Genomic DNA, 25918 nt, shown 5'->3' on the forward strand with positions numbered 1-25918 from the left:
TCATTGAATAGCTTTGCTCGGATCGGCGGGGCTAACATGTCGATCCCATATGTGATAAACTCAATGCATAGGTAGGTTAGGTTAGGTTGCATCATCCACGTGTATTAGCAACATTTATTAAGCCCACAATGCAGCCTGAAATGAAATTCATTGCCACTTTGCAACGCATGAACTGCGAGTCACTAAAAAGGTTGTGTTCAATTGTCAAATATTTGCATTGACAACTATTATCCATTTGCTTTGCTCTAGTAATTGCATGATGGCTTATGCTAGGTTGAATGAGAATACTATTGTGTTAAGACTCATTTGAAAGACTAGTTTAGCAAACACAATTTGTGCATGCAATGAGTCTAGTTTTGTGGATAGTTTTACACAAGAAAAGAAAGAGAGTTTGGAGAGGACTAGGGTGAGGGAGCCATAAAGCAATTCATTTGACATTTGAGATTGTTGTCCAAATGGAATTTCATACATAGTGGTCCCTAATGCTTTTCATGTCATATGTATGTTTCTCTATAGAATAAATTCAAGCCTTAGCTAATGGATCAAGGTGCTAAACTAGGTTATTGTAACCCCATGTACTGATTTAGCAAGCAATGAGGTTCATGCAATCACATTAAGAGTGCAACACAAGCAAGAAGGGTAGCAATAGATTCTTTTTGTGATTTTGTAGGGAACTTTTTACAAACTTTTAAAATTTTCTAGCTCAAATAGCAATAATTGGCATAATGGCAGTGCATAGATTAGCTTCAAATACTAAAAATAGATTAAACAACAAAATTTTAAGGCAACTTTATCCTACTATCTAAGTATTGGAGCGAGGTACTAACTCAGTAAATACACTTAAATCTTCATGGCTAGGATGATTTTCTAGTTGGATTGTTTTGGAAAAGCCAAAAGGACTTATTCCACAAGTACTTGTTATAACCAAAATATGTCAAAGTTTCTAACAAGATAGATCCATGTATGGATATTATAGAAGCAATTTGGAAATAGTGGGCTTGTTTGAGAGGACCATTCAAGGTGCCTTAACAATGGCCACAACAGGCTTCAGAAGAACCATCATTGCTTCAAGGGGCAAATGTATCTGCTTTGCATACTAGATCTTCATGCAATTTCTAAACTGGACTAATAGATATAAGCTCGCATAGCCTAGTAAGTGCACAACATGAGGCCATATGCAAAGTATATACATTATCCCTCCAATGAAGTCTCAGGCTATGAATACTCTAAAGAAAAGCTTAACCTTTCTTCCTTGATTTTTAAGTCATACTAAAAGCAGCGTTAGTGTTGCTTTTGAAACATCAGCCTTTTGCGTTTTAGGCCTCTTGCTTAGAGCTCCTTCTTCCTGAATCAATCACTCTCCCTCCACCCCTACCTATTTAAGTGAAACCTTGGGCATATCAATTGCACAACTTAGAACCTACCCTAGTCTTTGAGGCAGAAGAGGTTTGGTGGGATTCTACACCACAAGAACAACCCTTTTCGCACAAGCAAAGGGTGTGGGTGAGTGGGAATAGTTTGAGAGGACTTTTGAGAGGTGTTTGGGCTAGTGGGGAGACTTTTGGAAAATTTTCATTTTTTAAAGAGGGAAATGTCATGCGATATTTGAGGCCCACCAAGAGAGGGGGGAGAGTTTGAGGGGACCACCCAAAAAGCAATTGGATACCTTCCAAGTGAATAAATGCTCAAGGTGGTGATTGAGGGCTAAGAGGGGGAACAGTGGTCTCTCCACCACTGAGAGGCCAATATGATGTCCTCCGGTTTGTAAATGCCCAGTCCTTCCTAGTGGCTACTTTTCTAATCTCAAGATTAGAGGATTTCTTAAAATTTTAATCCAAGAGGCCCTTTTGAGTCCAAATCTCCCCTAATTGCCACACCATGTATCTATACTAAACATTGTTTTGCACAACAAAATGGAATGGGACTGGCTGCTTGTGAGCTAGTCTACTTGTATCCTTAACTTTATCTTGTAACTTTTTTATTTCATTTGGAGTAGGGCTCCTCATGTATGCCTAGAATAGTATTTGGCTAAAACTAATATAGTGATTGCATTTCTTTGTATCTCTTGGTATAATTATTGATGGATAGGAGATCATCTTCCCTAAATCCCTTCTAGAAATGAAACTTTTTGGAAATGACAAGTCTAATGTGATCTCTATAAAGAAACGATAGAGGAGGTTCGATCAAGTCTAACTAGCTTAAGGCTTGCCTAGTAATTCGTCATTAAGTTTGATGAAGAGCTCTTGAATTAGTGTTGTCACCCTTAAGTATCTCTCTATTGTATTGTCATTTATTGCTTTCATTTTGAAATCCACATTTGTTTACAACCATCCATGGCCATTATCTCATCGATCTCTCAATTTCTTATAGATAGTATCAGAGTTGGCCGGCTGCAACCTTTCCATAGCTTAGTCACCTTCTGGATCCCTTTAGTTTTCAGTTTAGCTCCCTTTCTCTTCATCCTTGGAAGATTCTGTCAGACTCCTAGGATCTCACACAATTGGACTATCACACTGCCTTATCTTTGAGAACTAGCTCAAGGCCCGACTTTATAAATCCTTGAACCTACATTTTGGAGAGCTTTAATAGGTCTTATACAATCAACCCTCAAAAATCACTATTGTTCACAATGATAGCCTAAATTTGTTGTTGGAAAATCAATACTAGTGACACTGTGTGTTGGGAGAGGCGTGCTATTTGTGGATGCAAATTGTAGTTGGATTCAATGGGCCTGATTACAATATGATTCTCTAGGGGGAGGAAAGCAAGCCTCTTCAATGCCTTCACATGGGTTTTTGAAAGCTTGCATGGGCCTTAGTGCTTTCAGGTTCTAGAGGAAATCATGCTTGTTCAATGCCTTCACCATGGGTTTTTGAAAGCTAACATGGGTCTTTGTTCTCTTAAAGAGGCAAGGCCAAGTTGAGAAAATTTGTAGACAATCTTATTAGTTTTGTCTTGAGAATTTTCATTAAAGGCATGTCCTCACTACTATGATTGGCCAAGTGTTGTAGAATTCTACACACTCTACATTAGATGTTCCTCTATCTATGCAACCTCTAAGCTATTAGGTCTACATTTGTGCACCATCTACAATAGTAGCCATCAGCAACAACTGAAGAAACTCTACCACTGCTTGCACGTCAATGCAACATCAATAATAATTTGGTGTTTTTAAAAATAAACTTCTACAATACCATGGAGGGTCCAAGCATTTGCATTTGGACATCATTATCTTTTTCAACTACCATCATGGATTACCATTGGCAAGAAGATTGTCATTGACATCAGTGTGCTAATCATCCACATGGAATCCAACAAGCATGTCATCATCGAAATGGGAGCTTGGAATTTGTCATAGGAAGAGAGTGCTATGACACATGGTGAGTCAAGCCTCTACCCGGAATGTGCCCCAAAATAAATGCAATAATCCTGTATTTTTTTACCACCTATTGGTTTGTAATGTCATAAAAGGCTCCATCATTTTCTTTCCATGTCATTGCTTCTTTGGGAAAGAGGGTTTGTGTTTGGGTAGACTAATACAAGCATGGGCAAGCTCGTCTATAAATCTTTACATGAAATTTGAATCTTTGCACAATTAATGCTTTGTTGAACCTTTAAGCCATGCCCTATGTGAGCCTTTAAGCCTTGCTCATGAGTCTCAAAATTTGAAGTAGATATCATGCCATGATTTTGCTATGGTGGAGTACGTGGTATAGTCTTAGAGCCCAAATTTCCATGTCAAGGCCTCTCAAACATTTTTACCTTCACTCTAAAGGGTGTCTGTTGGGTATTTGAGACTCTACGAATGCACATGTGTGTGTGGTGTCTTGATAGGTATGATTAAGTGATAATTGGATAGAATCATGGGGATGGTTGAGATACTCAAGGAGTAGATATTGGATTTGATGATCTCAGTGATGATGTATTTGCATTATAATCTTAGCCTATATAAGAGGCTCTTTAGATGCCTCCAAGTGAGTGTTGGGCTTCCAAGTCTTGGAGGCTGAGGTATGGAGTCTTAGCTTGTGGTTGGGTGCGTGTGTGTGAGTAGTGGACCACCATTGCCCACCAGAGTCCAGGGCAGGGTGTTCCTCGATAGGGTCATGGGTGCGTGAGTGTGGGGTGGGTGAGTTCAAAAAAAAAAAAGGCTCTTTAGATGAATAGAGAATACCACTCTATGGTGTTGTAATTAAAATACTTAGGTATAGAATATTACTTACATATTGATTTTCTTAATTGAATTATGGGAAAGCCCCAGTGCCCCCTCCCCCCCCTTAAGGTAACTTTATAGAGATTTATTTACATATAGGTTTTTTAAAATTGAATTATGGGGACACCCCCCTCCACTGCGATAAGTTCGTAAAGGTTTTATGCAAAATTTACAAAAAAGGGAATCTTTATATATCCCTTAAACACACATCGTATATAGTAATAGTGTACCCCCATGCTTTATACACACTTATGTATAGCCTAATTTACACATAACTAATGTTGAGATTGCTATGATTACCACTACATGCATATGTGCCATGTTACATGTTAAAGACCTATGAGGTATGGTTTGATGTTGCTTTTAGATGCATGCAAAATAGTCACTTCCTAGGATTGACATCACAGCAAATTTCATTATTCAGTTGCAAGAGCAATGCAAGATTTGGCAAAAACATTGTTAGATCTTAAAATGCAAACACATAAACAATTGCTAAAGGCATAGAATGCACGTTGCTATATCTCATCAAAATTTGGGTGTTTTGTTATATGCGAACTATGATCCAAAAATTAAGGCATGTTAAATATCTAGTGGGAAAATCCATTATGCATCATAAGATCACAAGCAAAAAGGTTGAATCCGAGAAGCTAATGGGACTTTTCCCCATTGAAATTAAAAACTATAATGCATTATTATAAATTCTAAAAGCTTACTATATTCCCCTAAGCTAGTTGTATTTTTTGGCTATATTCAAAGCCTTATACAATTGCATACATTCAAAAGCATAGAAAGTCTTTCTTGGTTAAAATAGGCATGCATAACATGTGAAGGATAAACTATTACTTTGGAAGTTCCTAAAGAATATATTTAAGAGCATCTTCTAATCATGGCTTGAAAGAATGTAGCTTTTAGTGAGGGGTACTTTGACTTATAATAATCTATATAATCTATGTTGGTTTGCAAAGAAGAGAGATGGTGGGGCAAAGCATGCAAATCTAAGCAAGGTTGATGCACCAGTGATGTATGTAAACCAAAACATTCCAAAAGGCTCGAAGAGAGTTTTTGATCTGCAAGATACTCAAAAACTAAATACGCTAGCTCAATGCTTTATGTATAGGCCATTCAAAGGAAGTTAAGATGGGAAACATGAAGTCTCTTACGGAAGGATTGAATAGACTAACTCAATGCTTTATGCATAGGACAATTCGAAAGATGTCAAAATATTAAACATAATGTAACTTGAGCATTATCTATTGATTACTTGTGGGGACTTTGCGAGATAGGTTAAAAAAACAGCCATATTCCTTTGCTTTTCTCATTTGTAAAAGAATATTTTCAAGCATCGTTTTTGGTTCGTAGTCCCCCCCCTAGTCGCAGCGCGAATATAGAGAGTTAGTTTTGCATTTTGGTGGATTTGGGTTGCATAAATTGGGAGATGGGAGAGTCTCTCTCCCCTCAACCGCGTGCATGAACACAAAGAGTTAGTTTTGCATTTTGGTGGATTTGGGTTGCACAAATTGGGAGATGAGAGGGATTTTGCCCTACGTTTGCTCAAGTGGTACAACGAGAGAGAGAGAGAGAGAGAGAGAGAGAGAGAGAGAGAGAGAGAGAGAGAGAGAGAGAGAGAAAGAGAGCTAACAAAGGGTCTTAGGTTAAAGTGCAAAGAGAGAAGAAAGGCAACTAATTAACATGTATCAACCAAGAAAGAGAGATCAAAATAAGTGTAAAGAGAGAAAAGAGAGAAGAAAGGCAATCAATCAACATGCATCCAACATGGGAGAGGGATTCAAAATAAGTGTAAAAAGAGAAGAAACATAATCAATTAACACACATTCAACAAGAAAGCTTATCTAATAAAAGACACATCCAATAAGAAAGCTTTAGGTAATAAAGAGTTCCCCAAAAATGAAAGACACTTAAGATATCACATTAATAAAGGTTAAAGTCCTTCCTAGAGCATAGACCTCTAGTGAGGGTATACTAATAAAGGATGGGCAATGTAATAGCCCCACGACCACAGTCTTAGTCAAATTTTACCAGTTATACATTTCTACCACTTAAGAATACCACTTATATAATTTCTCCCGTGTTATAGGTTAAAAAAAAGAAGAAAAGAATTTGTGTTACAAATAATAAATGCCTTTACTCCCTAGGATTCCCATATTCTAAGATGAAGAGGTTTGAACGTTTGGAGCTCACATTAAAGCAATCACAAAGTGTGTTTGATAGGTTGTTAAGGAGTCAATGGAATTATCATTGCCTTGTAACCATATTCCAAGTGTTAAGGTTTCAAGAGGGGGACTTTGAGGGAAATCAAAGCAAAACCTCTCCTTAACAAGTGAACCCAACCTTAGACCATTATTAATCGGGTACTTATCCTTAGCTCTATGTGTGTGCTTTTGTGGAGAGATTGTGTTTCAATTACAATGTACTACTAAAGAAAGGCACGCTTTATTGCCCATTAACAACCAACACAAAATCTACTTTCTAACACGATTAGTTTGACTAGAAAGAAAGGAAAACAAACATTTGCCTAGATTAGCGAAAATAATCCCCAACTTTCCATAGACACTTAGTACGGCCAAAAAGGGGGGTGGACACTTGAGCTCAGTTACATTTTTGGAATTGGAATAGAGCATCCATGTGTTGTGCGCACACATACCACTCTTCCTGGCATAGTCACTAAGATATAGTTATTTGAGTGCCTCTAGAGTCCCTAAGATATAGTTATTTAAGACATTGCTTTTTGATCCTTTCTTCCTATCATTGCGAATCACAATTTGCGAAGCTCATGTAGAGGCACTCAGCTGGATACTATCTCTTGCAAATGCCGCGGCGGCAGCCCAATGGTAGGGTGCCTGCCTGCCTACTAGGGCGATGGCCGGGGCGAGTGCCTTGCGATAGGGCGTGTGAGTGGGGAAAAAACATCTTAGTGACCGAGGGAGGTTAACCGCTGTTCCCTAGAGTGACCGTTGGTTAGGTTGACGGAGGGAAATTAGGGAGGGGTACACTCTCATTAGGGGAAGATAATTATTGTGTAATTAGGGGGAAACTGCAAAAAGGGTTCGAGTTCTGTGCTTTCTGAGCATCGTTTTTGCTGCTTCTCCTTCGCCATAGCCATCTCCATCTCCAGCTCCATCTCCATTTCCCCGTAGAGATGAGTTGGGATGCAAATTTTCGGATTCTGTGCTACCTTCTCACCGAAAATTTTCATCCCTCTGCGAAAAAATCCTGCTAACATCTGCCCTGCCTTGCCATCGCTTCAACACTTTTCGTTGTGGCCATGGCTGCCCTGGAACAGACACCCTGCTGTCGGATTTGTCCCCAAAAGCTCGAGTCAGCCCAGTCGAGCGTCAATTGAGGCAGAATTACCTCTCTGAGACCTTCGAGGAGAACCATGCCGCGGGTGAAACCGTCTCCGTTTTCTCCTTCCTCAGGTAATAAACATTCATCATCTGTCTCTTCTCCTCCTTTCCAAGGTACAATTTAGCGAACGAAGAGGTGTAGGTACGGTCTGGGGCAGTTAGACTACTTTAGATGTCGCAAGGTTACAGAAGTGTTTTTTGGAAGTTTTCTGTGCTTGCTCCCTTTGAGTCTATCTCTTTTGGGAATGCGCGGTGAAATGTGGCATGCCATTACTTTGGCCAGTTGTCCCGTTGTTTCTTGTGTGCGCAAGATTCGAATTTGCGGCAGAATCGAGCCATTCTGTTGCGTAGTTTTATATTTGTAAAGCGAGAATTGAATGATCCCTTTATTTGACGAAAGCATACTGTGGATATCTTCCTAGATTGACGTTCACAAACTAAGAGCGTGCCATTTCTTTAAAGAAAACTCACCACAATTTAATGATTTTTGCGTCATGATTCCTCCCAATACATGACCTGTACTGCAGAACAGTATGTTTGGCAAAGAGGTTAATTGCAATTTATTGGACTGCAGGGGCCTATTTTCCAGGAACATATGCTGCACAGATCGGAGGTCTGACATTGCCACAGAAGCAGGAACTTGTTTATGAAGCCGCTAAAGGTTCTGAGGGAGGCCGTGAGGCTCTGGAGTCTTGGACAAGAAAAGATCTGTTACAGATATTGTGCCTTGAGATGGGCAAGGAGAGAAAATATACAGGGGTTTCTAAAAGCAAGATGGTTGAGCATTTGTTAAGATTGGTGTCCATGAAGGGATTAGGGGAAGACGTGATGAGCTCTGACCCTGTTTCCCCAAGCTATCCTTTTGTCACACAAAGCCCTGCCAGGCGGCAAAGAAAGGGAGGCCACCCTTCTCGGATTCCATCTGCAAGTCAGACGCCTGTGGCCGTGGATGCTAGGAAACCAGATCTCTCCTGGATTTGCAGAAATATAGCGTGCAGGGCTCAGTTGCAACCAGGTGTTAGTTTCTGTAAGCGATGCTCCTGTTGGATCTGCCAAAAGTTTGATGACAATAAGGATCCTAGTCTTTGGATTGTCTGTACACCCGAGCCACTAGATGGGGAAAGTGATTGCAGGCTCTCCTGTCACCTTGAGTGTGCAATGAACCATGGCATGGCTGGGGTAGTAATTGACGGGTCGAATGTACTGCTTGATGGAAGTTATCGTTGCGGATCTTGTCGGAGAATCAGTGGCTTGATAGGGTGGGTCAGATGCTTTTTTTTGCAAATAATGTTGTTCTGTTGCATAGGCATGCGATGCTTACAGCATATAGTCACAAACTTGTATGAATTAGTAGTTGCTCCCAGGCGACTGTGATCCTGTTGCCTTCATACCTTTTGTTTTTGCATTGCGGGTATAAGATATGCATAAGCTAACTACTTAACCCGTACAGCAAATGACTGGGCTGCAAACAAAACATCTTTCATGTCTAGTTGCTGTTGTGTGTGTTTTGATGAATTGTTTCTGGATAAACCTGACACTGATTATGATTGATACGGGTCTTCACAGATGCTGGAGAAAACAGCTCCTGGTTGCCAAGGACGCTAGGAGAGTAGATATTCTTTGCCAGCGTCTGGCTTTGAGCCATAGATTGCTGAACGGAACTCACAAGTACAAGGAAATTCATGAAGTTGTAGACAGAGCAACTAAGAAACTTGAAGCAGAGGTAGGATCGATAACAGAAGGTTCTGCCAAGCTTGCCCGTGGTATAGTGAACAGGCTGTCTTGTGGTGCTGAGGTACAGAATCTTGTATCTATCGCACTAGACAAATTAGAAACATTACATGAAGATCCAGTAGTGGATTTACAACCAAGAGTCAAGGCCTCAAACCTCCAAGGTGTGTAGTGTCTGTTTCTTTCTTCCCTTGTTGGTTTTCTAGCATAGGAGGGGATATTCAATCAATTTCAAAATTGTTTAAAGTTTCAATTTAGATATATTAGTCTTATCTTCAAGATATGTACTAACTTGTTGGCCAGGTGTTTAAGGCTGTTGTATGTGAAAGCAGCTGCGTCACTCAAGATATTCGGATATAGTAGTCCCCAAAATGTGTACATAACTAAGGGATAGAAGTAGCAGACCTGTTTATGAAGCCAGATTTCAGATAAGGAGATAGAGAGCCTGACTGATCAGGTTTGATTTGCAAAAGGAGCCTACCTCCAATGCTGCCCTCTTCACACTGGTTGCATTAGCCTACCTCCAAAAGTCGTAAGATTCCAGTCACATGGAGATCTCCTTATTACAATGTTAGTGTGGACACTTTTCAGGGCAGCATTGGAATTTTACTTTAGGGTCAACATTGATTGCCAGACCTTAGGGCAGTTGGAAAGGCCTTTTGAGGAGGCCACATGTGCACACATTCCTGTTTGGATCTGCACATAGAAAGGGCTGTTTTGCCAGGTCATGTGAAGGTCTGAGAGGCTTGAAACAGCCAGCTATTTACAGGGCTAGAACAGGTTTGGGTTCATCAAGTTGGGGGCCCACTGCCTTCTTCTAAGGTTATATAATGGGCACTTCTCGTCCTCAACCCAGTCAAGCTTTCATGGGTGTGCAGGCAGCGGAGAAGAGCAGCAGCTGTTCCTTTAGTTTAGATCACACGTGGCTGAGTTTGTCAGTCCAGCACTTGGCTGGTTATGTGACTAAGTTGTGTACTCACTGCCTACACATTATAGTGCTCCATCACAGATTGGGTTTTTCTCTTGTGCACTAGGTTGATTGTATGATTAGATTGATCAATCCCGTCTCTGCTGTGGTGACTAGCATTAGGTTGCTTTCCTCTTTTATGACATGGTATACAATGATGGACAATTTAGACCCAGCAGGCTCCAGTGAGAACGTGGAGATCCGAGACATCCACACTAGTAGGGAATCCCCTGCTTTCATGGGAGCACCTATCAAACTTCAGCCATCAGCACAAGAAATATTGCGTGAAGCCAGACTCCAGAGGAGCAGTTGCTTCAACTACAGCTACGGATCTGCCTTTTCCAAGAACCAAATGAAGAATGGGGCAGAAGTGCCCACGGAGCAAAAGGACCAGAAAGAGGTGACCATGCAACAGCCCACCAAGTCTTTTTTCTGGGTCAATTCGAAAGGTATGATAAGAAGACCGATCCCTTATATGACGGCCTCTTGTTGGCTTTTTTAGGGCATCCTACTGAAGCCCTTTCACAAGGCACCAGGAGGCCAACAGAGCCTTCAGTTTGCCCTAGTAGTTCTGAGCTATAGGCCCTCCTTTGGCTTAGTCATACAGGGATGGAATGTTTATAGCTCGTGTACCATTTGGATCAGATCGGAGAGTTCTGCTGCATAAGTTTGCCACTTCAAGCAGATTCGATCCTCTGACACTGAGGAGGCAAAATTGAGAATTGGGCTCGCTCCCAATCTGTATCATAATGATCCTTGCACCACTTATTCCATCAGGTAGCTGTTAAATCTAATAAATGCCTAAAGTTGAGGACGTACTTCTCACTGTCTTGTGTGATACAATTGAAAAATAGGACTGGGGAAGGCACAGACCAGGCCGACCAGGTCTGTAGATCTGGACAACCCCGGAGGGCATGAGCCCTACACACAAGCTAAGGTCTACTGCTGCTGCTGGTACCTCTGTTGTGCCTTCGTGCACCTCTGAAGCCTGGAACAGATGGTCAACTGCTGCACCCTTGCTACTGCCTTTTCCTGATCCTTCTAGTGCCTGGGGATGCACTCCTGAAGTGCCTAGGCCCTAAACAGTCTGCAATGTTGCTCTGCAAGTGCTTTTCTGAATCCCCCAATGAGGGCCTTTTATATGGGCTGGATGCCCCATACAGACTGGCCGGCCTGCTACAGACTGGCCAACCAGTCTGTCAGCCAACCGAACAGCCCACAGACTGGGCGGACCCAGTCTGTCCTTTCCCTGGTCAGCCGACCAGTCTGCAGGCCTATGTAAGCCTTAAGGCCCTGTCTGCAGGAGCCGCTCCTGGAATCTGCCCCAGCCCTGCTGCACTGTACTGTACCTACTTCAGCACCCGTCCAGTCCTGCAGTACTGCTGACCAGCTCAGCATCTGCTCCAGCCACCGTACTGCTGTAGTTTTTCTGCTCTCCCGCTGCATTCACTGTTTGCTGAGCAATGTCTCAGCCTTTGTTCTCCGGCAGATCCATGGCAGTCCCATGTGGACTGTTAAGCCTGTTATAGAGGGTCAAATATAAATCTGCATTTGTACGATTGGATATATTTTGTTGGGTGCAGGAAAGCAATAGAACGGGAGTGGAGTGCAGGAAGCAAACAACAAGCTGGAGCAAAACGTAGTACTGCTCAAATGGATAGGAAAATACAAAGGGTGACCAAGTCAACCATATGGTTGACCAGAGAAGTCAACTCATAGAGTTGACCTGACTTACAAGGCTCATACCAGGGCAAACTGCTAACAAACCCCCTCCATGGTATGGCTGAAGTATCCTGAAATATCTCAGGAATACCTGGAAACTACATCATGGTTGCACATATTCGTCCCAAAGGGATATAGCAACCTATGATATGTACAGAGTGATCCCTCACGTAACAAAAGGAACCAAGTGTAAAGCATGTCGAAATGCCTCAAACTTGGGCCGCGGTAAAGCTTTCGTGAAAAGATCTGCCAAGTTGTCCTCAGTGGGAACATGGGACAATTGGATGTCTCCACCATACAGTCGCTCTCGAACATAGTGATAGTGGACTTGAATATGCTTTGTGCGCGCATGAAACACTGGGTTTCAAGCACTCTGGCTGTCGGTGTAGATTAGTAGAGTTGGGCTGCAAGTAACTTGCGAAGCCAAACGCACTCTACTGTAGCTGTGAAAGCTGCTCTGACAATTGAATGTGGCAACTGTAGGCTGCTTCTTGCTGAACCAAGAGATGCATGAAGCTCCAAGCATAAAACAGTTGCCGCTGTGTGACACCCTAGTGTCGTAACATCCTGCCCAGTCGCTGTCCGTGAATGCATGCAAAACAAGTGGGGCCTCTGAACCATAGAGTAAACCCAAATGCTGCGTGGCCTTCAAGTATCGAAAGACCCGCTTCACTGCTTGGCAATGCTGTGTACTAGGCTTGTGCATGTATTTGCTGAGTTGGGAAATGGCATACTGAAGATGTCACGTACCGGTTGGAGGATGTACATGTGTGAAAGGATGATGCAGAATTAGAGAAGTATTGGCCCTCCAAATGGGGTGGAAGGAGTGCCCACGTGTGTACTTTTGCTATTGACAACAACTAGAATGCTCATGCAATCAACAAACCACATATGAATGCATAATGCCTCATACACACATTCCATGCATACGAGAGGTCACAACCTCTCATGCCTGTTGGGATCCATCCCTTGGGCACACCCCATTATTCTACCCTTAACCTATGACTCTTTCATGCCTACCATTTATTAATGCATACCCATGCATTCCTACCCATTCCTGTCCTAGGACCTACATGTGTGAGTGCACCGTTTATTAATCAATTAACATATATCCAATACATTATCAATATGGCATTTAGCCATATAAACCTACCTAGCCTACCTACTAATTATTACATTTGATCATGCTAGCCTAATACATTCTAGACTACAAAATCGTGTCGTGACATGCCCTCTTGCTTGGGACATAGATGTCCTCATCTAGTAGGTACTCTTCTTTGTCTTCATGATCTTTAGCACTCTTTAGGTTCCTGTATAAACTTCCATACAACAACTTCAATCTTTCATCAAACAAGTCCAACATTAGTATGTTTCTTTAAATCAAATTTTCAAATAAATTAGTAAGAAAGACATAGTACTTATCTTTCATGTTGTGTTGTCCATGTACTGCTGTGCTTTGGACATGCCTACAAGGACTAATTTAATTTTATCTATTAGGGTTAGTAGGAATCCATTTCTGTTCTATTTTTCCTTTCCAATAGGATACCATTTCCTAATCTATCTCTCTCACATGCATGCATTGGTCCAAGTTCCAAGTGACCAGTTTGGAACCATTAGTTTTAGGTTGATTAGACCCAAAACTTACAAGATAGGCGTAACTTACAAGATCAAGATCACGAGATCTTGCTTGAGTACTCATTCTAGACTACCAGGTCTAATTGTGGATCCACCCATAGTCATGCGTCCATGACTTACCAATTATTTGAGATCTCTCTAAGGTCACCAGACCTTACTAAGCGCTTACATATCCACCACCTAGTCCAACACCTATGGCCAAATATAGCACCCTCTTGCTTGCGAAGAGCCCAAGTACTACCTTGTGTCATCAACCCAACCTAAGAGAATGACTTAACCATCTCTAGTACTCCAACTTCAAGACTCTTGGCACCATGGATGCTTTCCAAAGCCCAGCTTGCCCAACGTCTCTGTACGATACCAGTGTGTACATTTCCAAGGTAATAATTGTGCATGTGCTCAATTCTTGAGTTTTATTTCTAGTGTATGATCCTACATGCAAATGCATTTATTACTTCATTATCCTACATGCAAATGCATTATTAATTCATTCTTTGTCCTAAATGCTCATCTTGAGTTTAAGTAGGTCAATCATTTGACCCTTGTCATCACCATGCAATTGTGTATTCCATTCTGACGAGGCACTTTGGTAGCCTTCATTCGAGTTTCCTCCACTTTTGTAGCCTTCACTTTTTTTTTAAATAGTGTTTTGTAGCAGTCCCCTCCTTGCTAATTGTGAAGCGACCACGCTTCATCTTTGGTACCCCTTGATTTAATGTTCTCATAATCTTTCCTAAGTTCTATATCCTACAAGTTACTTGTTTTTCAAATCCCAATTCTTTTTATTTTCTTCGATATTCCCTTTATTTTGTATCTCGAATAATGTAACTATTATTTTCCCTATCACGTTGTGTGGATAAAAATGAAAAAATGTTTTTAGTGGAAATGAGCTATTGATATTCTCATAAAAGACTCCACATTGATGATATACTTTCTTGAGATGGCAGATGCTTCTCCAAGGACTTTTGGGAGATGATGAAAAGCAGTGTGGGTGCACCAGACAATTCAGAGCATGGTATCCAGAGTGTGACGGAGTTTTGTTGTGGGATGACATGTACTCTTTATGGTTGTCCCGAATCCTTTTTGTATGAGGGCATGAACATTTTTTTTGTCGTGGTTGTCTTGAAAATCCATTGTGTCGGGATGGTGTTCACCATATGTGGTAGTCTGGGCAACTAAATGCTAAGTGTTGGAGGCATGCAAGTGATTGAATGCCTAACTAGAACCGTATGTGCCTTAAGTGGGAATCCTTGGGAGTGGTAAAAAAGGAACATGAGGTGACGTGGCTAATTTTAAGGCATGCATGCAAATGTGGCTATCATGATGGAGTTTATGGTTTTCAACCTTGTGAGTGACTATCATGAGATTAAAACTGCACTATGTTGTGCTTTTAGAGGATGAGTTTGGGAATGTTCTTGGATTCATCTAGGTATATGCTTCTGCCGTATTAGCGGACATGCAAATTTCACCTTGTGAAGTTTTCGTCCAAGTTGCGGCCTGCTGGTATTGTGATAATTCTTTCTATCTTAAATGGTGCGTTGCCCTATCAGCTAGATTTAGATTTAGATGCTCGTTGGGGAGAGACTAAAATGAAAATGTTTAGACTTCACAAGCAGTTGTAGCTTGAATGAAGAGATTTTGGACTACCTTTTGATTAGTCTTCTCCTTTAGTGCTAGCCTTCATCATGGCTGAGTCTGCCCTTCACCTCCGGAGTGCCGACAGAAACTCAGTACGAAGACTTTGTATAAATTGATGCTCAAGTATGTGTGGGTGTGTGGATTTGTATGTGTGAGAGCATATTTTTATACTATGGTCTACACCCACTGTTGGGCGCTGATGACGTCGGTTCAGTGGGGATGTCATAGTAGCTAGTCCCTACTATGCATGATGGAGTTTATGGTTTTCAACCTTGTGAGTGACTATCATGAGATTGAAACTGCACTATGTTGTGTTTTTAGAGGATGAGTTTGGGAATGTTCCTGGATTCATCTAGGTACATGCATGCAAATGTGGCTACGTGAGGATGAAGGGAAGCTTCTGGTCGTGAGTTGGTGATACGTGAGGATGGCAACTATGAAGGTGGCACGAGGATCCTACACAGATGGTCGGATCGGGGCTAGAAGCTTCACGTGAAGGGGAGTCGCTTGGGAATAGAGGAGGAGAACCTGAGGGACGGCGAAAGAAAAACCGTGAGCTGGGAGAGGTCCATGGTTGCGCAGGGAGGAGCTTGTTGGAAGGACCAGCAGGGTCGTGGGCTCACAGCACAGGGGGAGGTGAGCTCTCAGGCAGCGAGAATATAGTAGGGGAGCATGCAAGCTCAGAGGGAGCGCTGGGGGTCGTTTGTTCTGGAGCTGGGGGAAGCTTTGAGTGGGAGGCTTGGAGGGTTGCAGACGGAAGGATAGGAGGCTCGTGGAGGCTTCTGGTCGATGGGCGAGGAGGTGCGTGAGTGAACATGAAGCGGGGAGGCCAAGAATATACGAGGAGAACGAGAGGCCTTTGGGTGAGGATTGCGACAGAGGGGGATCCCTCAGAGGAGCTAGGAGGTGCGTGAGGGAAGGGCAGGAGGGTGCAAGGCAAATATGGTGATCAGACAGAGTGGAGGGTGTCTTTGGTGGGCTGGCAAAGATCAAATGAAAGCGGGCTGTTGCTTTTTGAGGGAGCTATGTGGCTGCGGGATGACGACCAAGCGGGGAAGAAGATCTTGAGACGAATTATTGTTTGCGAATTAGAGCTTGGATCAAGCTGGAAAGGTCGACAATTATTTAGCTGGGAGGTTTAGATATGGGTGCCTCTATTATAAAAGCGTGGAGAACCTTGGGTGTCGCGAGCTAGGAGCACCAGGTACAAGAAAACTGTGAGAAGCTATTATCCATGAAGAGGTAAGAGACTGTGGGCTTGGGCTTGAAAGCCCTATTGACAATGACCTTGCCCGTGTTTTGCTGATACAACCTGTATCTCTTGCTCTCTGTGCTATAACCAATGAATATGCATTTTACAGCATTGTCTTCAAGCTTGTGCCTCGGCTGAGATGGCACATGAGCATAAGCCAATGACCCGAACATCCGCATATGAGAAATTTCAGGTTTGCGACCATGCCATGCCTCGTAAGGTGTGATAGTCTTCAATGCCTTTTTGGGTGCTCAATTGAGCACATAGTTGGAGAACATGACAACATCCAACCAAAACTTATTTGGCAAAGACTTTCCTTTGAGCATGCATCTGCCCATTTCCATCTCTGACCGATTTTTCCTCTCTGCCAGCCCGTTCGCTGTGGAGTATAAGGCACTGTACATTGATGAATAATACCCCGAGCTGCCAAAAAATCAGAGAATTCACAGGACATGTACTCTCCCCCCATGTCAGTGTGTAGAGTAAGGAGCTTGTTGCTTGATTAATTTTCAGCCATGGCAAGCCAATGTTTGAAGCATGGGAACACATCAGATTTGGCCTTCATGCCATATATCTAAGCAAATTCACTCTCACGCTCAAACGTATCAATTAATTAGTGCTTCGCCTCCCCTGATCTCAATTAACATAAGGTTATTACTTTGTTTAATCTAATTAATGTGATTAGCATAGGTCTCTCCTCTCTACCCTCGCCACCTCCCTCACCGCCCTTGCCTTCTTCGCCCTGCGTGCCCACTCAATACCTCTCCACTGATCAAACGTCAACTGACACCTCCACCAACATCACGATCCTCATTCATTCATCGCATGATCGTTCCCTGCCTCCGTTGTTTCTTTGTAAGGTGTTGTCTCACCCGCAATTGCTCCTCTATTAATCCCACAAAGCCCAGCTTCAGCTATCTATTTGCTCGCTCCCTCCTCCCCCTCGGCTCTCACTAACTCTCCCTTCCTCCCTCAGTCCTCCCCCCCCGCTCTCTTGTCCTCTCCTTGACTCTCCCTCCAGCTCCCCTCTCCCACTCTTCCCCCCTCTCCACTGCTCGCGCTTGTCCCCTCCCCCTCTCTATATAGGATCCCAATGCACCTTGGAGTGCTCTGGAACAGAAGGTTCTAGAGCTGAGAAAGCAATGATAGAATGTGCTTGGGCATCTCTACCATCCCATCTGGCCTGTTCGGGTGTAGGAGGTGTGGCTAGAGTAGTAGTAGATCCAGAGGTGGCTGTAACAGCTGCACCAGCGGTGGCAGTAGATCCATAAGTGGCTGTAGTAGCTGCACCAATTGTAGCAGTAGTAGAAGTGGATGCCATAGAGGAAGGTCGAAGATCCGATCCTGAGATTTTTTTGGCAACCAGCAAATGTTTCACCATGTTTGACCACATGGGATAATTGGGTCCATCGAGCTTGTTCTCAGCTGAGAACATACCCATCCAATCGTTGCTTCTCATGGCAAAAATAAATCCTCAAGAGTAGCCTCAAGGCTTTCACTGCAAAATGAGCTGGTTGTCCAAAAATGACATCAAATGTCAGGTAGTGACCAACCAAAAATTGATTGCCCAAACAATGAGCTAAATGCATGTGCTGTCCCCAAAAAAATGACCTGCAAAACAATATCTGTCCGGTCAAAGGACCCCCCTGCCAAAGATAGGTGTCGTGCAAAAATATCAGCCCAAAACAAGGGGCAAATGTCTGCAAATGTATCCAATGATCAGTTGAGCTTTTAAATGTCCCAGATGGAGGCTGCGTGCCTCAAATCTGACAAGACAACAAGCCCAAATCAAGGGGTAAATGCATAATATACCCAAATTGAGGTGAATAAAGCAAATGTCACTGCAATGGAAATCTGGCAAAAGCCCCAAAATCTGAGAGGGCAAATATGCAAAAAAGAGGGCAAATTGGGAAAAGCCCCAAATTGTGCTGCCAGTTGCAAATGTGATTCAATGTGCTGCAATTCCAAGCCAATGTCAATGTTCCTGCATGCCAATGTCTACCACATGTCCAAAATTGGCTGTACCAAGCCAATGTCACTGCAAATTTCAACAAAATTGACAAAACCCCCAATTTTTGGAGGGCAAAACTGTCAAATTTGGGGCAAATGACCAAAAGCCCCAAATTTTGCTGAAATAAAGCAAATGTGACAAAATAACCTGCAAATCTAAAAATATCCGGCAATCTGTCAGCAATAGATCCAAAATCCCCAGTGTTGGAGGCAGATCTGAGTCAAGGGGGAGAGAATCCCAGCCAAATGGTGCTAGAGCAGGTTGGAGCAGCTGGAAGAAGGCCCGAATGACTAGAAAGAGTCTAGATCTGAGCAAAAACCTCCAAAAGCAGTTCAAAAATGCTCAAAATCAACTTTTGACAAGTTGTACGGATTCCTAGCAGCATCGCGCACCTGCCCGTACAGGTCCGGACAGCCGTACGGACATCTGTACAATTTCTTTTCTGGCCAAGATGGTGCGGGACATGGTTGTTTGTATGCGGGCAGCTCAGAAATTTCAAAAAACGTTGAAATCGATCTCAAAAAGTCAAAAAAACAGTCGCTGGTCTGTTTTTCTGCTCAAAACACAGGTTTTGGCGATGAAATGAGGCACTGGACTGAGATGGAGTAAAATGGCAGGTAGGAGCAAGAGAACTTGCTCTTATACCATTGTTTGGTGCAAGAAGTATTGAATGGGAGTTGGAGTTCAGGAAGCAAACAACAAGTTTGAGCAAAACGTAGTACTGCTCAAATGGATAAGAGGAAAATACAAAGGGTGGCCTATATGGCTCCCAAGTCAACCATATGGTTGACCAAAGAAGTCAACTCATCGAGTTGACCTGACCTACAAGGCTCATACCTAACATATTTTAGCCTTACAAAGGAATATCAAATAAAACCCTAGGAAAGATTCTATATGCTGTCCACATGGTAGTCTGTTCATCCGTTCATTTTCCCTCTTCGTTCTTCATGTGTCACTCCCCCATGCTCTCCTCATTTGGGGGCTTACAAATGGGGAGTTGACCCTTTTCCTATGATTGTGTGTTTTCAGGTAATGAGTTTGGGCATGTTCCTGGATTTATTTGGATACATCTATGTACATGTGTCTATGTGTGCGTGTGCGTGTGCATGGGTTTCACACAAAAAAGTGCGTGTGCGTGTGTACGTGCGTGTGCATGGGTTAAAAAAAAAGCATGTGTGCATGCGTGCATGTGTGTGTGCACACATATTTACATACATAGATGCATGTATATATATGCATGCACATATTTGTGTGTGTTGCGCAAGTGGCCCACGACCCTGACCCTCTGCTACTCGAGCAAGCCCAAAATCCCATTAGCCTCACAGTTCCCAACTGTCTCTGGCTGAAACAAGGTCTCCAGTCCCCCCTCTATAAAAGTCTGCACTAGTAAAAGCCAAGGGACTACCGCAGAAGTTGGATTCTAAGAGGCATCCTGGTCCTTGGAAACTGCCCATACCAATGATGGGGTCTGAGACATTGCGAGTCCCTGCCACCATGCCTTGGGATTACCGTGTCGATCTCCGCCATCCGGGTGTCCCTCTTGGTCTTGAGCCTCGGGATGCCATATGAGAGGCTGCCTCCTCCAGGCACGTTAGATTGGTCCAAATGAGTCCACCAAAGAAAAGCTGCCAAACCCTGTGAAGACTCCTCATTAGGTGTGAGTCCTTCCTTATGAGGGGAGTCTTTGAAAAGAGCAACCGACGGGACTGCTACCACTCTCCTCTTTAATGGGGGGTGTTCCTCAGTAGCCCTCGCTATATCAAGAGCTTCTAGGGCTAGAAGCCTAGGGCGAGTCCATGTATCACAACTTGCCAAAAAAGTGCTCTGCTTTGCATCTCGGGATCAATAAAGACCAGTCCTCCTTGTGCTTGGTGTAGGATCACTATTTGCCAAATGGCCTTGTCTCTTGTCATGTGCGTGAACTGTATCTGAGGTGTGCTCTAGTCTCACAAGACTAGCTCAGGAAGCTTGGGAATAGGTAGGCGATTCTAGGGTTGACTTGCAAGGGTATGGTTGAATTATGGTTTCCCGCTATTTCAAGCGTACTGGGCTCAAGCCTATATAAGGATTCTAGGGGTTCAGTTGGTATTGGTGCGAGTGGGAGCGAGTCATGTTTCCTTGCCGGTTTAATATTGCGCGGACGTGCACATGTTATCTAGCGCAGCCCCAAGACCAAGTAGTAGTTCAAGGGCCCTTAGGCGCCACCTGGTGGTATGGGATGTTGTAGCTCAGCTCGTGGCTTAGAGGGGATGTCACAGATTCACGAGTCCTCGTGGATGGCATGGTTGTTGGTGAGATAGTCTACCCTGATCTAGTTGTTTCCATGATTGTTTTTTTTACGTGTTTTGCAGGTGCGGGTTTCCAGGAGCTTTGGGATCGTGTCAGCTGCTATTAGAGCCAACTTCTGAAAGGCGTATTCTTATAGATGGGAGTCGTTGGCCAAGGCCTTCCTCAAGCTCACAATCTACATATTTCCTACAAGTGAAAGGGGGGGGGGGGGGGGGGGTTTCGAGAACAAAGCCCTTTTGTGGTTGGGAGCTTGAACGAGGGGATTTGGAAGGGGAGTAGTCTATGTCTGCGCCAAAGGCATTACGCGGCTCGATGCCTACCTTCAAAGCCACTGCAACATCAAGGAGACCTCTGCATGAGCTAATGGAGCATAGCTACTACTAGGCCCAGCGCCCATCTATCTGGCGAAACCCAATTGGAAGATAGCTTTGTCCCCATGGAAATCTTTAACTTCCTCTCCTTGAGTCCCAACCGCTCCTCCATCATGTGGTCCCTCATCATGAGATAAAAAAGCACGGGGGTCCACTTCTTTCCTCCCGAGGCAAAGTTGAAACCCCAAAAAGGATGTCAACTGTCCCAATGAACCCCCCTACAGATTACGTCCAAAGGTGGGGGTTAATCATCTGGGACGTCGAGGTAGTTCCAAGCTGCTAACCTTCAGAACTCGCACGGATGAGCCGGGGCCGCATACTTGGAAGCTAAGAAAAGGGGCCATTTGCCTCAGACTTGCTTCCTTTGTTGGGAGAGGGCTGGGTTGGGACTGAGAGGAAGAAGTCTTAACCTTGCCCTTGCCTGAAGGCTTACACATTGGAGCTTGGAGGAGGGTGGGACCTTTGGGGGGAGGATGGGAGGAGGGAACAAGAGGGACCGCTGCAATTCAGGAAGTGGGGGGGGGGGGGGGGGGGAGGCAGGGAAGAGGTGGTAAGAGGGAGGGTGGCGAGAGTGACTACAGCGGGATGGATGGAAGGAGGTGAGGGACCAGAGTGTGGAGGAAGGGGGGGGGGGGTAGAGGGGGATCCAGTGTGCGGCGGGCTCTCCTATGGCTTGACACTATGTAGAATCTTTTGGGCCATTGCCTTTGGCGGGTCTATAAGAAGATCAAAGGTCTCTCTTAGGAGTCTGGGGGGATCCATCTATCTACCCCCTAAGGTGAAGAAGCTGTTGCTTGATTTGCCATTGCCCATTGCCTAAGTCTGGCTTGTCGCCTACGGTTTTTGACGTTGGGCTCTATTTGCACTATACTCCCTTTGCTGCCCCTGTCGAGCTTGCGAAGGAGGGGGAGCCGGGCCTTGTTTGTGGGAACTCGAGGAACATCTTCTTAAGAAGGGACTCATGACACTCTATGATCGCCCAAAGTCGAGGGACCCCTTTCATCTGCCATGATCTAGGCCGCTAAAGTCGGCAGGGACTACCTTGTGCCGGGGATGAAATAAAAAAGGTGCGCCTAAGAAAACGGCACTTTGCTCCACTAAAGGCACCCCGGTCAATACTCCCTCGGAAGCCTTGGGAAGGGGAGTGTCAGCAGGAAGTGTGGCACATGATGTGTCGAGTCATCCAATCAACTGTGAACCCATGGTACCAAGGCTAGGGTGGTGTTGGTGGGGGAACTCAAATGGAGAAGAAAGACTCCTCTCCCAGAGATGATGACTGCCTAAATGTGGTCCCCATCTAGCATTAAGCTCACCCTGGATCCAATCCCGCACGTGGCTCCTCATGGGTATGAGTCCAACAATCCTTCTCACCAAGCTTTCCTGACTGACTGTACTGCATTCTTTACCTGGTTGTTTGTCCTCTAGAGTGGCTTTGCGCTGCGAAAAGGAAGGAGGGTGGGAAAAGGGCTAAAAGGGATTTAAAGTCCAGACAAATGAACAGGCAGAGGGCTTGGGCAGCAACGAGGCACAGTTGAGGGCTGTCCAGCTCGCTGGAAAAGGCACCAGCAGAGCCAAAAAAAGGATTTAGACAGCAAAATGACCACCAAAAAGCCCTGGTAAGGAACCAGCCAAGCCAAAAAAGCTCACAGGTCACCAAAGCAATCAAACCAAGGAGGGCATCTCTTTGGTTGACTGCGGGCAGGCCACGAACCAATGGAAACCCCTCAAGCGGGCTGTGTGAAGCCTGAATGCAAGCTAACTCTTGGATCAGGGGCAGCGTCTGGGCGACGCACAGGCAGCAAGAAACCAGCTGCAGGCAACGCTAGAGCAGCCCTCAAACAGGGCAAGGTGGGGCAGGCAGGCGGGGGAAGAGAGGCATGGTGGAGAGGGTGGGTAGCGAGTGATGGAGGCAGAGGGGGTTGGTGGGGAAGAGGCGGGAGCAGCATGAGCCAGATGTGATAGACACTTCACCTTATGCAGCCTTATGCCCAGACATCACAGATTGAACCCATGACAAGATTACGGTGGAGTTAAGGAAGAATTGCTTTGTTATCTCCGAGATAAGGATGTCTGTTGCTTTCTCTATGGGGATTTTTGCATGCAAGATGAGGTGTGAGCTCACGAAGAGCATCTAAGCAGCAGTACCATCTCCATCAGGAGCTCTTCAGATTACTGACCTTGTTTCGAGCTCTCCCCTCTTCTGGTCCTCTTCCAAAGAGGATGTTGATAACAGCAAAGAAGGTGAGCACACTTGAATGTCGATGGCAATCTTCCTTGATGGCAATCTGTAGACTACATAGTATATTCTCTACTTCAATCTGTAGACAAAGTATAGACCCTACTTTGTATGTCATATTTTTAAAACTGCATATGGCCAATGATTCGCATTCAGAAATTCAGATTTTTAAATTTGCAATCCCTTGAGCACTCTGTTGAGGGTCTAAGCTTTAGGTCTTTATATTTTTGTAAATTTTATCGACTGTAGTATGTGCTCAGTTCTTGGAATATCACATACTGTTATGATACGGATGTATATTGTATTAAGAATCATTAAATATACGAATCTAGATAAAGAAAAAGGAGAAGTTGTTGTCTTGTTTAAAACCTTGGGTATATGAAGGACATGGCTGATGAATACATTTTCTTTCATGTAAGATAACCAATCCCGGTCATGAGAATCTTTTGTAGTGAAACAAGCAGGGGTTTGATATTCTGTGATGTGTGGCAGTGGAAATAGCAGATCCGTGTTGTACAATAGAGTTCAAGGAAGTCTCCTCATGCTCTATTGAGGTAACGGTCAAAGGTGGAAATCATGTGCTTGGGGAACCATTGATTGGCTATAGACTTTGGCATCGTAAAGCAAGTGAGGCAAGCTACCCAAACAACCCTACTTGCATAATCCCTTGGAGTTCAAGCAGGGCCCTGATTTCCAATTTGCAAGCTTGCTCAGAATACGCTTTCCGCATTGCCCCATTTTCTGAAAGAGGTATCGGTGGTTGTGTTGAGGCTCGGTGTTTTACAAAGAGTGTCGAGGTTATAAAAAGGCCTCTTGAGTTGCAGCGGCCCGTGGAATCACTTGTGAATGTAGTACATAAGCATCATGAGAACAGCCCACGTATCGTGAACTCTGAAAATGAAGGATTCTGTAATTCAGATGAGTTTGAATCCAATTTTAAAGTTCGTGACCTTGGAAAGGTATTGCATTCAGTATGGGGTCAAGAATACCAGTCAGCTGATGTCATTGAAGGTATTTTCCGAAGCACAGGAGGGATGAGGAATTTGGAGAATGAGAAGGGAAATGAGTTGAGGAAGGGTGAACATGTTAGTCCTGCTCTCAATGTTCTCTTGAGTCCTGGGGCAGATGCTTCTAGTGTTGAAGACGGAGTATGCAAGCCAAGTCATGCTGCAGTCCACCACAGAACGAGTCATGCTGCAGTCCACCACAGAGATATAAATACAGTTGCTGATATGGATCCTGGGCTGGAGGAGGGTAGAGTCACAGTAGAAGTGGGATTAGCTCCTCCGCTAATTAAAGCATGCTCTAGGAAGGATTCCAGTGGCTTGTTACAAGAAAGTGAGGACATCCAGTCCCCAAGAAAAGGCCCATTGGTTCATGCAAAGGTTACAGAACTGGATGACATTAGTGATCCAGGGAACTCACATACTTCAAGAAGGGAAGAAACTGATGCTGTCTCTCCTAATGTTTCGGATTCCATGCAAGCTAACGGCACAACTGAATTGAATGATACTTTGGAGGAAACACCTAGAACTGATGATTTAGAGTCTAATGGTCATGGAGAAAGCTGGGCAGTCCAAGTTCGAAGTGGAGCTGCTGTTGGGATGGAACCCCAGACAGCCATACTGAGGAAGAGAACGGTTGGAGGCTTAGAAAGAGCAGATAGTTGTTATGGTCTCGCAAATGGCTGTGGAGGAACTAGTGCAGGAGCCCCTCTGTGTGCGGCAAAGAGCTATGAATTCTGTGTGAAGATAGTCCGTTGGTTGGAATGCGAAGGTCATCTTAAGGAAGATTTTCGGATGAAATTTCTTACTTGGTTTAGCTTAAGGGCATCAGATCATGAGAAGAGAGTGGTCAGTGTATTTATTGATACCCTTCAAGACAATCCAGCAAGCCTAGCAGGACAATTAATGGATACCTTTGCAGATATTATCTCCTCAAAGAGGCAGCACACAATATCCAATGGTTTTTGCAATAGGTTGTGGCATTAAGGCATCATTTGATTTAAAGGCATGGTTGTTCAAGGAGGGAAATGAGTTCCCGTCTTGTTCAGAAGGTTCTTAGTTTATCTTCACACTGGACTTGAAGCTTGTAAAGTCTCTGTTTCAGAAAGATCTTTGATAGCTCCTTGTGAGGAAATTGACGTCAGAGGATTGAAGGTCTCATATTGAGCAAGTTGTTCTGGTTATGGGTGAATGGATATGAAAATATGACGCTGATTCCTTGCTTTGTCCTCATGAATTGTATCTAGATGTTCTGGGTGTACATGCAAGTATGATGCTGTCATTCCTTTGTCTTCACGATTTTTTTTCAATGTTGTCATTCGAATTACATCTACGGTATGCATGTAACCACCCTGTATTTATTTGCTTTTAACATTGAACTAGTTGTAGGATTGTTTTTGTCACCTTTGCTTATCAAGATCGGGTACAGTGTAAAGTCTCTGTTTCAGAAAGATCTTTGATAGCTCCTTGTGAGTAAATTGACGTCA

At 43.9% G+C, this 25918-nt stretch overlaps 1 protein-coding gene across 1 annotated transcript; it reads left to right on the forward strand.

Moving 5' to 3' along the window:
• Positions 1-7280: 7280 nt before the first annotated feature.
• On the forward strand, positions 7281-25702 carry VEL1 (vernalization5/VIN3-like protein). Its single transcript, XM_087383524.1, has 4 exons — positions 7281-7647; positions 8150-8834; positions 9142-9470; positions 23920-25702. The coding sequence occupies exons 1-4, from the start codon at positions 7608-7610 to the stop codon at positions 25416-25418; spliced, it is 2553 nt and encodes an 850-aa protein (XP_087239650.1). The 5' UTR covers positions 7281-7607; the 3' UTR covers positions 25419-25702.
• The last annotated feature ends 216 nt before the right edge of the window (positions 25703-25918 follow it).

The sequence above is a fragment of the Dipteris shenzhenensis genome, chromosome 13 (assembly GCF_047967505.1).
Source record: "Dipteris shenzhenensis isolate YYH24624 ecotype China chromosome 13, Dip_SZ_1.0, whole genome shotgun sequence".
NCBI classification, from domain to species: Eukaryota; Viridiplantae; Streptophyta; class Polypodiopsida; order Gleicheniales; family Dipteridaceae; genus Dipteris; species Dipteris shenzhenensis.

Excerpts from the sequence above, each read along its gene's own strand:
- VEL1 (XM_087383524.1), top strand. The coding sequence starts at position 7,608 with ATGCCGCGGGTGAAACCGTCTCCGTTTTCTCCTTCCTCAG. Across the intron at positions 8,835-9,141 it reads AGAATCAGTGGCTTGATAGG|ATGCTGGAGAAAACAGCTCC; the intron begins GTGGGTCAGATG and ends GGGTCTTCACAG. Across the intron at positions 9,471-23,919 it reads CAAGGCCTCAAACCTCCAAG|TGGAAATAGCAGATCCGTGT; the intron begins GTGTGTAGTGTC and ends GATGTGTGGCAG.